Raw genomic sequence first — 12,077 nt, forward strand, 5'->3', positions numbered from 1 at the left:
TTGATTGTCAGTGTATAGAATACTTAGTCCAGCGTTGTAATTGTACTTCATGTCAGGAACTGAATACATGTAATGAAAATAGTGAAATGTCAAAAAATGGTCAAGCGAATACAGGATTTTGATTTCGTGAAAATTACTTAAAATTTTCATGGTATCTGAATAAAAAGGTATCACTGTAATAATGAATGTCACGTTGACCAGTTTGGAAGCACTTATTTGTAAGTAACATTTCAAAAATTATTTAGGTAGTCAATAACTTGATAAGAAAATATTTAACAGTTTTTAATGTTCAGTAAAAGCTACGCATGAGACTCTGCCATGCCCAGACCCCGCTGCATTGGAAGCGTTCTGCACTATAATGCGGGATTCCGCCGAGGGGCCGCAGTTGGCGGCGCAGGCGTTGGCGACTCGAATTCACTCGCACAACCCACGAGAAGCAATGTTAGCTCTGACTATGCTGGATCGCTGTATGCGGCGCTCTGACGCTGGTTTCCACGCTGAAGTAGGAAAATTTCGATTCTTGAACGAAATGATAAAACTGGTATCACCTAAATATTTCGCTGACAGGACTGCGCCTGAAGTCAGGACCAGAGTAAGTTGAAGAAAACTAAATAATGAAGTAAATTAAAATTTAAATATTTAATTGTGATAAATATTATCTCATAGTAGTGTTTCTTCTTAAGAGCAATTTTGTGTGGTGTTGTCCTTGTGTTCTTGCACAAGAAGTCAATTTACCTGTCTTGAAAGTCTCTTTTTTACATAATTTATTCTTTTGCTTTATTTTAAACTTGGTATTTTAGGTTCTACAGTTGCTATATGCCTGGTCAATAGAATACCCAAAAGAAACAAAATTTAAAGTTGCCTATGAGATGCTAAAGAACCAGGGTGTGGTGAAGGAGACTCCACCTCCTATGCCTCCCGAGGACACCGTGTCAGCTCCTAAGTCAAGGGCCAAAAATGCCATATTTGAGGATGAAGAGAAATCAAAGTTACTCCAAAAGCTGTTGCAGAGTAAAAAGCCTGAAGATCTGCAGCATGCTAACCGGCTCATCAAGACTATGGTTCGAGAGGTAAAATTGTCTTTGGTTAATTTATTATCAGAAAAACAAATTCTGTTTTTATTTTGTTAGGGTATTAGTATTACATTTACTAGCTGTTGCCTGCAACTACATACATGTGAAAATGTCAATAATGGTAAGAATTCTTGATCGGTTGACCTCCATAACATTTACAGGGGAATGTGCATATTAATATTATGTTTACACATTAAGTTTTATTAATAACAGATTTATCACAAACAAAAAATAAAATGACTTAATTGTATGCTCATTAAGAATGTAATAAAGAAAAGGTATTGAGAGTCTCTGCCTACCCTACCAGGACAGATGCATGATATTATATATGTAAGTGGAACATTGAAAAGAAGCTGTAATGTAGTGTGTCAAACAATAGAATGTTTGTTATAATTAAACTATCAGCATAAAATACTTTATATTGATAATCATACCTACATGAAAATTGTCTCCTGTGTTGTTATTACAATAATACTAATTTAAGATTATTATATAACAACACTAGAGGCCGCCCGCGACTTCGTCCGCATGGAAACCCTATCAATCCCGCGGGAACTCTGGGATAAAAAGTAGCCTATGTGTTATTCTGGGTCTTCAGCTACCTACATACCAAATTTCATGGTAATCGGTTCAGTAGTTTTTGCGTGAAAGAGTAACAAACATCCATACATCCATACAAACTTTCGCCTTTATAATAGTAGTAGGATAGGGGACAATTTTTCTCCATCCATTTATCCAATGAATCACTACATATTAAAGTATTTTCCCCATATTTTCTCTGTCTATATGTATGATATATATGGTAATCTTGGAAAGTGTGGAGGATTTTCTTCCTGGTTAAATTGTTGAAGGGTTTTCAGAGGAAGGTGTATAACCACATTATAATTTCTTTACAATTATTAATGACTTATGTAATTCAGGAAGAGCGCCGCAGCGAAGCGAACAGCAGACGCGCTCAGGAAGTGAGCGCCGCGTTGGACAGCGCGGGGCTCCTGATGGAGATGCTGCGGCACGCGGCCAGCGCCTCCGCCGACGAGGAGCAGCTCATACACGAACTCCACGCTCGCTGTGCGCGACTGAGGCCTGTGTTGCAGCGCCTGGCTGCTGCAGACGCAGATGCTGACAATCTTAGTGAGATCTCTTTTATTTATGGACCAATTTTGTTTTCAATTCATTCCATATGCTAAAGTAAAAGACCATACCGCCTTGTCATTAGTGGAATATATTTTTGAGTTTATGGACGACTTCGGCGGCGCTCTCCGTCGAGGTCTTCTGTCCCCGCGCTGTGCACGGCCGACGCCGATAACCTTAAAACTTTTTTATTTATGGATCTCTTTTTTGTGTTAATTCATACTATACGCAAAAGTCAAAAGACCGTGCTACCGTGCGTGCCTGGTCATCATCATCATTTCAGCTGTAGGACGTCCACTGCTGAAATAACTTCCACCTCGCTGTGTTGGAGGCCACCTGCACCCAACGTTGAATAGTAATTAGTCGATTATGTCTTGACTTTATGGACTTCTTTGGCGAGGCTCTTCGCCAACGAGGAGCAGCTCAACACAAAGTGCATTACCCCAGCCAAAGCATTGAATAGACGTATTTTTACTGACTCTGTTGTTTTAGTAGAAATGACATAGATTTCCAATTACATATATGCAAGTCTAGGTCGGTTTGGTTATTACCTTACCCTTTTGGTCGCATCATGTATTTTTTATTTCTATGTTTATGAAGGAAAATGTAATGTTACATCTTGCGCCAAATAAATATTTTTCTTTCTTTCTTCTTTCTTTGTTTCATTAGGTACATTTGGTTTCTTTAGTAAATGAAATAAGTAAAAAATCTTTCAGGTGACATCCTACATGCGAACGACGTACTCGATGAAGTTTTCGAGAAATACAACACTTTCGTTGGTCACAAAGAAGACAAGACAAAACCCCAAACAACGGTCATAGCGGAGCGTCAGGAGAGTCTCCTGGACTTCGCCGGAGCGAACCCGGCTCACGCGGCACGGGATCAGAAGAATGTTATAGATGAACTGGGAGACATATTCGCAACGGAACCTACTACCAACACCATCACTGAGCCTTTGAAACCTGTGAGCCTTATGCCGAACGGTAATTACAATTCAAGCATTGTTTTTTTTTTTGGTTAAACCAGCAATTATTACTTCCATGTCGTCCGGTGGTGAAGATAAAACTGAGTGTGTACCAGTTGCTTCGCCAGAGCCCATGTAAACTATTTTGTATTATACCATATGTATAAAATCTAACTTTATATTTTTTTTACAGAAGATGTCGATTTACTAGGTCATAAACCAAAAGCGGAAGGCTGGAATGTATTGGACTCTCTCGGAGAGCAGTTAATGAAGCAATCTTTGCCGGATAGTTCGAAACGTGTAGATAGTTTCAATGGGTAAGAGTTTACAATCAATTGTTTTACTAGTATAATATTCCCTTGCTTTGGTCTTTTCGGCAGGGTTTCTCCTTCTTAAATGCCATATATGACAAGTAATAGACAAAAAAATTAATGCATCGTAATATAGTAGCAAATTGGCAAATTAAAAAAAATATATTTCGTTTCAGGAAAATTACAAAGAAGATACCAATGAATGCACTAGAAAAGTCTCCTAAGAAGGAAACGCAATTACTTAACAATGGTGCAATGTTGGATTTAGATTTTTTCACGAAAAAGCCTGAAGAGAAACGGGAACAACCAACTCCCGTGCCCTCACAGACTGATGACGTCATGGTGGACATCACAGATGGAGCGTCTTGCAACAAAAGTGAAAGCCCACTTGACAAAATACTGGATATAGGATTACCGTTAGCTAACTCAAAATGTGATAATGTTGAATCGCCTATAGATAAGGAAGTGGAAAGGAAGGATAGTGTTAAGAAATATGGAGAAGTGAAATCGTTGAGTGATATAAATGTGTCTTTAACAAGCGTGCAGCCAAGTGATGTGCCTCCGATGACGATTTTCGAAGAGGAGGGTGGCGTGAGCGTCGTACTTCATTTCTGTAAGGATAAGCCGAGGCCAGATGTGAATGTGATTGTGGTGTCCACCACTAGTAGAAGCAGCTTACCAATTGAAGATTATAGGTTCCAAAGTGTTGTCCCGAAGGTAAGCAATTTTGTTCCAGTATGTAGCCTATTCATATCTTTATTACAAAGAAGAAAATTCTTTCACTGTTAAAACAATATGCTATCTACAGTTGTAAGGTTTCACACTGGAATTGAGATTCAAATAGTGACAGGTTGCTAGCTCGTCGCCTACAAGAGGAATCCCAAGTTTATAAGCCTTCTCTGTAACGCAACCGGGACTAATGCCGGGATAATGAGGACTCAAAGGCATGAACTTTCCAGGGCTGCAAGGTGCGGCTGCTGCCCGCGTCGGGCTCGGCGCTGCCGCCGCGCCTGCCCTTCGTGCCGAGCGCGGCGCTCACGCAGCTGCTGCTGCTGGCGCGCCCGCGCGCGGCGCCGCCGCCCACGCTCAAGTTCCTCATCACGTACACCTGCGACGACGACGCCTACTCCGAGATGGGAGAGGTCACTGACCTGCCGCTCGACGACATATAAGACTTAACGTACTTAAACGACATACTTTGCAATTCTGTTGCGGCAAAATAAAGCAATGAAGTTGCAACAAAATAGCCTAGGTACTTCTTTGTAATTTGGTACCAACATGTTGACATGTTGCAGTATTAAAATTGTAAAGTGAGTAGGCCGTTTAACCTGTGCAATTATAGTATTATAAACGCGACAATGCTAAGACATCATCTTTATGATCTCGTATTTATGTATTTATTGTTACCGTTCTGTTTAAAGACTCGAACAATATAACTATGGGGATAAAATTTGTTAACATTACATGTATAGAAATAATTTGTACATTTACAGTTCTTAAATTCATAAAGGACCCCAAACACCTTTTCAAAAAATCATAGCAAATTTATAAAAATTATAGCCTATTTTTTATGTTATTAATTATAACAATAATGTTTGCTGTACAAAGAGTTCCTGTCGCATTGTCGCCTACAAAATATGTAAAGCTTTAGTTGAATTTTCGACGCGATATTTAGATTGAGTGAGAGAAGTATATTTGATCTAGTCTGTATCCTCGTATCGGATATATTGTTGCATTCCAAAACAACATTCAGAAATATTTTATTTAAGTTTATAGTGAAATTGTTATTTTTTTTATACTTTGACATGACATGCGGATCTGAAAAATAATTATAAGAACATTCAGTATTATGTGTATGTCGCAATGTTACGTTGATTTACTAGTTACTGATCATTAAATAAAATTATGTTGCGCATTGTCAAAACCTGTTAATAGTGATAAAATTGCTTCTTATTTGGAATATTGGCCGTTGGTAATCGGTATGGAATATGTATTTTCTTAAGATTTCTAAGAATATTTACAGCATTTTTATTATGAGGTATTTAACTAAACATTATATAAGTACTCATTTTGAAATTTACACTACACTGTTTTGTAATTTACAAAACAGTGTTAGCTTTTTAGTAAATATAATGATTGCTTGCTTCGAAAGGATCTGTCTTCCGAAATAAATATATTGCCCAGGAGTATAATATTTTGATTTATTAAGAATGCAAAATAAAATGATGTCATTTGAAAAATCAAAGAAAATTACTCCATACCTAGAGGGTCGACTTGGAATCAATATAAAACATTTGCGGCATACAAAAACATTTGCATTTAATTGTACAATTTTATATGCTTATGTTGTTCAATACAACTTAGCGATAATTTTATTAATTCAAATTAGAAATATTTCTCATAATATCAGTGTCTATGTACTGTACGTACCGCTATTTATATTTTATAATAAATAATGAAAATTAATACTTGTCAATATAATTTATCACACAATTACCCGCGCATCCCACCCTGTAGCAATGGTATTTCATTGAATACATTATACAAAAAACTTCATCTTTTGGGCAATAACAATGAATCAGTAAATAAATAATAACTATATGTGAAGTTTTTCTTTTATAATAATTGATTTATTATTATATTATAATAATATGTCATATTTTGAAACCAAGGTTTGAGAAAATGCACTTCTCCGTAATTTTTATGGAGGTTATAGCTAATCTTGTTTTTAATAAAAAAAAGCCACTAGAAATAAAAAAACAATTTTGAATTTCATTAAAAATATTTACTGCATTACAAATTATCTCATTTACAATATTACAACGGTATTTACATAAAACATGTTAAATGTTTGTACAAATGCGTCTGGAATAGAGCTCCAAAACTTAGGAATGGTTTGGACTTGCTTTGAAGCTAAATTAAAAGGGGATATCGCGGTATTTCTTTTACCGGTGAAAAAAAATAAAACATTTCTTTAATATTTTTCACATTTTTGTATTCAATTGTCAATAATCTGTATATGCTTCTTTTGGCGCCGCATCGTGTCATTGACGTGCACGTTAACAAACGCTTGTTATCCATACAGCACTGACCGCCGTTCGTTTCTTAAGCTGCTGTATGCGGCATTAGGGTCATTGCAGACAAGGAGAAAACTTGCTCGAGCACTTTTTATTTGTACACATAATTTTTTTAGAACTTAATTGTTTGTATTAAACCTAGTCAACATTGCTAAAATTATAAAGGAAGATTTAATTTTTATGGAGACAGGTCTAGCAAGGATGATATAGTTACTGCGTCACAATACCTGTGATCTGAGTATATTCTTAATTAATTACCTATCAGCAAAAACATTAACTATTTACATCATTAAATATAAATTCTAAATTATAAACTAAAAAATGAGGAACTTTTCGTACATTATTTGAATATGGCGTGTCAGAAAGTTTTCTCTCCTTTTTCATTCCCATAAAAAGTATGATATTACAAATAAAATAAATTCATATTTCCATTTAGTACAATCTCCTGGGGAAATCTTGTCCATTTCAATGGGCCGTAAAATCCTCTTCTAAACTTCTTGTCCTGTAAAATGCAGTACTTGTATTCACAATCACAATTAAATTAGTAATATTTGTATTGAAATTATTCATTTTTTAAACTTATATATATATATGGGAAGAATATATAAGTAAAGAATAATTCCCCGCCTCTGTTCCCCATTAGCTACAACGTAGGCATTCCAAGGCACGAGTGAATAGACATTATTTGTGCTTGCATGCCCCATCTTAGACTCTTGATTATCATCAGGCAGATTGAGGTCAAACGAGCTCAAATGTACATGAAAAAATGCAAGTTTTTAAGTGGCGGTACAAACTATGGTTCAACATTTTCACCAATGACGTACATGTTGGTCTGCTATCGAAGAAAAACTTCCCTTTCCGTATAGATCGTAAAAAACGATCAAGGTATAGGGATTTTATACTTGGGATACTTCTTTTACGCGATGGGCTAGCAACCTGTTTAGAAATTTGAATCTAAACACCATCCTTAAGCCACACAGCTAAAATTGAAGGCCACTTTCATTCTTTCCAAGGCTCTGTCTACCCCGTGAAATATATAAAGTGAAATGTATGTACCAACCTTGTGTGCGTTATCAGACGGCCTGGTCCCTGAAAGCGAGCGCGGTGATTGGTTTCTGGTGGCCGCAGTACTCGCGCTCCAGCGAGCCCTTCTCCACGTGCCACAAGCGGGCGTAGCTATCGGATGAACCTGGAACAAAAACAGTTATCACTTTACTAAGAGAGCGCCCGCGTGGAACGAAATGTCTCGCTTATCTCCTTTCCAGCGAGAATTTCGGGAAATCCTTACTTAGTAGTGGAGATGGCTCACGCGCAAAACTTCTCTTTCGCTAAATGTCCCCTGGTAGTAAAATATTCAAAGCAAAATTAATTATTACAATTACAGCCTAACTAGAGGCCGCGCGACTTCGTCCGCATTGAAACCCTATCAATCCCGCGAGAAATCTGGCATAAACCCTGAGTTATTTAAATAAAATAAAAAAAAAAGTATTAATTATTCTGGGTCTTCAGCTACCCTACCTACCAAAATTCATCGTAATTGGTTCAGTAGTTTTTGCTTGAAAGAGTAACAAACATCCATACTGACATCGTGACATACTCACAAACTTTCGCATTTATAATATTAGTAGGATTATGATAATCTATAATAATGTTGGTACATCAATATGAACCTATTCAAAATAAAAACAATACCAAATTACGTTAATTTTGTTTTGTTTAGTATTTAAGCCTATCTCTTAGTCGCAAATACTTTTTTACAAATATCCATGGGAACGAAATGGAGTGGTCCAATTCTTTTTTATCTTTGTTGAATTTTCGGGAAAATAAAACAAAAAATAAAATATTTATTGTGATACTTCTACGAAAAGCTAGAAATCCTCTCAATTTAAATTATGGTCTTTAGCGAACCCCGGGCTTCTCCTTAGAGGACGCAACAGGCACAATAATCAGGATAATGACACATCTTTCCACTTGCCACGATTTCTGTACGTGAGATGAATATCTATCATACTCGTATTCATCTCATGAAAGCCCGACGGCTTTATACTTTAAGCTAGTCACTACTCTGCATTTCTCTTCATCTTATGTCTATAGAGGAACAACTGGACTTGTTAGATTGCGGTTGCGATTGTGAACTGGACATGCGTAGCCTTTCTCGAAGCCGCCTAGATGTTTGAGCCGCCTAAAGTTTTGCCGGTAGAGGGCACAAATGGCTGGGTTGGTTTACGTAATAATCTCGGTCTTTCGACAAAGGACACACTGTGAATCTTAAGAACACCTGGTATACTTAAAAAAAGCTTAGGCTTGTTCCATATGCAATTGCCCAGTAAACCTTTTTGCTTAGCAAAACAAATTTATTTTTTAAATAAATTTTGCTTGTGTAATTTTTTTTCTCAATTCAGTCGACCAGGAAAAACAAATACCTACATATATAAAATTACTACACTTTTTTCACCGACATTCCCGTTTCAAAATATTATTATAATCGCATTTAAATACTCTTATAATTTATCGGAAGAAGTCGGCGAACAAAATATAAATTCAATCACACGTATAGTAAAAAGTATAGGTCCTAAAACGGACCCTTGTGGCACTCCCGATGAGACAGTACAGTATGACGAAAAAAGCCGTTGACAAGAATGAAACTAAGACATGAGAAGCAGTGAAACAGGATACAAAAAAAATGAATTTATGTTTAATTAAAGCGAAATTAGTCTTTCGAATATAAATCGCTATAAAAGACATTGTAAAAGCCTTAGTCAAGTCGTTGTCATCGTTGTTAATTAGATTCATTTCACCCAGACCATAAATAGATAATATATAGAGATGATATAACAAGTTGATGAATAGCAGAATTAAACACCGCCTTTAAAAAAATTTGGTTCTCAGTGTATATGTATGTTTGTCCGCAATAATCTTATGTTTCGCTGAGCCGATTCTGATGTTTTAGAAATTTTGCCGACTTCAAGGAGGATATAAATTGGAGGCGGTTCTCTTTTTGCTAACGTTATGTGTTTATACTAATTTTAATAAATATAACAAAATGTAACGACAACTATTAAAACATTTATATTTACAATAGGCTATTTGACAAAGTTCTAAAAACTATATTAGGGTATTTATTTGTTTATAAGGAGCCCTACAAAAATACTTTTCTGCCTTTATTACAGCTATTTTATTAAAAAATCGAAAAAGAAAATGAAATATTCAAATATGCCGCCAAAACGCGACTTTTAGCAATATGGCGGCCATGGCATGCAGTGACGTAAATTTCGTGTAAATATGATACAAAGCTTGTTGGTGTTTCGAAAAGTTTTGATTTTCTCTTGTTTTATTTAACTTGTGTTGTGCCACGTCATATGTGTGAAAATTATTAAAATGAGTTCCTATAAATGTTGTGCAGTGCCTCAATGCACTAATACAACAATAAAATCTCCTACGAAACTGTTTTTTTCTATGCCGATGGATTTGAATATTCCCAAGAAGAGGTTTCAGATCATGATCTAAGATCAGTGGTTACCAAGATATACTTACATTGATGTTTTCACATTCCTCAGTTCGTATCTCAGCATAGAAATCTGGATTGTCTATGAAGAAGACAATCCAGATTTCTTCATCAACCATTATTGCGTCCACTTTTGGTAGGTTTCGACTGTCAGCTTTCGCGGAATTGGTTTCCATTATTAAATACCTATGTTATCTGAGTAATCCTGAGCGATCAAACACTTATAAAATCTTGAAAACTAATAGCGAACACTAAGGAACGGTACGATCCACAGTCTGTTTATGGATAATTGACGTCATAATAGAAATAGCCAATCACGTTCGTTTTTAGTCACGTGACAGCTGCATATAAAAACCTAATTTTCTGAGACGGATTTTGTTTAAATAATGCAATATTTTTATCTCGCGTTATTACAAATCGCTCCAAAAAAATAATATTAAGACTGATGACATAAAAGAAATGTATATTTTTAATACAGTCAAATAGCCTATTTACATAAATAAAAACTTAAGCAGCAAAGACTGCGTAGTTTTAAATGAGTGATTCGTCACTCAGGAATTTTTACAACGCCATGTAAATGGAGGCAAGTCATTAAGGAGGTGAAAGCGCGGTGAGCTTCATAAAACTGAACTTAGTCTTATCCCGAAAGCCGATCACTTACCAGTGCGTTCCGTAACTTGCAAAGTGAACACAGAGAATTTCTACTAGTCTTGATTAGTTTATACTCAGTGAGTTTACGGGAGTAAGACTTTTTTTTTATTTATTTATTCTATTGCTTTATTTTATTTATATATGTTATATTTATTTATATTTTTTATTTTACATATTTGCTCTTTATAAAAAATATGGCTTCTAATTCTATCACAAACCAAATTTTCATTAACGTACCCGGAGATGGAGTACATAGTGGCTATAAGGTTATTAAAATTGGCAACAACAATTATAAAACCCTTTTTAGTGTGTCTCAGCAATATTTAGGCTGCATTATTGGGAAAAAGGGTGCCATGAAGAGAAGTATTGAAAATGATACACACTCTCATCTAAGAATACCCAAAGATACCGGGGTAATAACAATCTTTGGGAAATCCGTCAAAAACGTAAAAGCAGCAAGAAAATGTGTGGAAGAAATTGTTTCATTTTCAGCAATGAGACAACAATCGACTCATTTCCTAAATATCCCGGTTAACACCACTTCAATCAAGAACAGATATTTTGCTTTTAAGAGTGCCGTCTTGAAAACCTGTCCAATTGAGAGTGGTGTTGAAGACTCATTATTCATGAGAGGGAGCAAGTTGCACATCACTATTGGAGTCATGTGTCTGACGGACGGGGAGACATTGCAGGCTTCCAACCTGCTTAAAGAAGGGAATGAAAAAATTGTGTTGCCACTAATACGAAATCATTTACCTTTGAAAATACGTTTAAAAGGTCTATCGTATATGAATGATAACCCGAAAGCAATCGATATTTTATATTGCGATGTCCAAGAAGAGGATGCCCCACTTGGCATTCTACAAAATCTCATCGACTCTTTGTCGGATTATTTTTACAAAGCAGGGATAATGAAGAAAAGATATGGGCAAGATAAAGTCAAAATGCATGTGACATTATTAAATTCCAAACATCGGAGACTTTCCCCGGAAGTTAATGATAATTTAGACAATGCACGAAAATGCGAAAGAGTTAGTTTCGACGGCACCGAGATTTTAAGAAACTACTCAGATTTCGATTTTGGAGTTGCAGAGTTGACTGAAATTCACCTATCAGAGAGCGGTGTGGGACCTGATGGGTATTACCTGCCCGTTTCTATCGTCTACTGTAAATAACCACCCTTTATTTCCCGTAGAGCTCTAGTACTACATTTCTTGCTTAATGCCCAGTTTTACAACTGACCGTGTCCATTATTTGCGCAGTTCCTTCAGTATCCTTCTCGGCCTTGTTGCCTTGTCTGATTATTCTAGTAATGTTGATTCTTTTGTCACATGCATTTGCCACGATCCCTGTATACTTCTTTCG

General features: G+C 36.1%; 2 protein-coding genes across 4 annotated transcripts in view; one reads left to right on the top strand and one right to left on the bottom strand.

Annotated features, from left to right (window-relative positions):
• Window positions 1-41: 41 nt before the first annotated feature.
• On the top strand, window positions 42-5,369 carry LOC106138326 (ADP-ribosylation factor-binding protein GGA3). 2 transcript variants are annotated; one of them, XM_013339457.2, is made up of 8 exons: window positions 42-218; window positions 294-592; window positions 801-1,070; window positions 1,994-2,204; window positions 2,921-3,187; window positions 3,362-3,485; window positions 3,656-4,196; window positions 4,439-5,369. In XM_013339457.2, the coding sequence occupies exons 1-8, from the start codon at window positions 182-184 to the stop codon at window positions 4,649-4,651; spliced, it is 1,962 nt and encodes a 653-aa protein (XP_013194911.2). In that variant the 5' UTR covers window positions 42-181; the 3' UTR covers window positions 4,652-5,369. The 2 variants fall into 2 exon arrangements, with proteins under 2 accessions (XP_013194911.2, XP_060803482.1); XM_060947499.1 differs by having other exon boundaries at window positions 3,365-3,485.
• Window positions 5,370-6,239: 870 nt separating this feature from the next.
• The window catches only part of LOC106138317 (target of rapamycin complex subunit lst8), a 31,858-nt gene continuing 26,020 nt past the window's right edge, over window positions 6,240-12,077 (bottom strand). The window contains exons 7-8 of one of the 2 annotated variants that reach the window (XM_060947359.1): window positions 7,617-7,745; window positions 6,240-7,058 (exon numbers count right to left, since the gene is read on the bottom strand). In XM_060947359.1, the coding sequence (XP_060803342.1) occupies window positions 7,630-7,745 (116 nt within the window). In that variant the 3' untranslated portion in view covers window positions 6,240-7,058; window positions 7,617-7,629. The remainder of the gene's footprint in view (window positions 7,059-7,616; window positions 7,746-12,077) is intronic. The other variant, XM_013339446.2, reaches the window with a different exon arrangement.

This window comes from Amyelois transitella, chromosome 13, assembly GCF_032362555.1.
Source record: "Amyelois transitella isolate CPQ chromosome 13, ilAmyTran1.1, whole genome shotgun sequence".
NCBI classification, from domain to species: Eukaryota; Metazoa; Arthropoda; class Insecta; order Lepidoptera; family Pyralidae; genus Amyelois; species Amyelois transitella.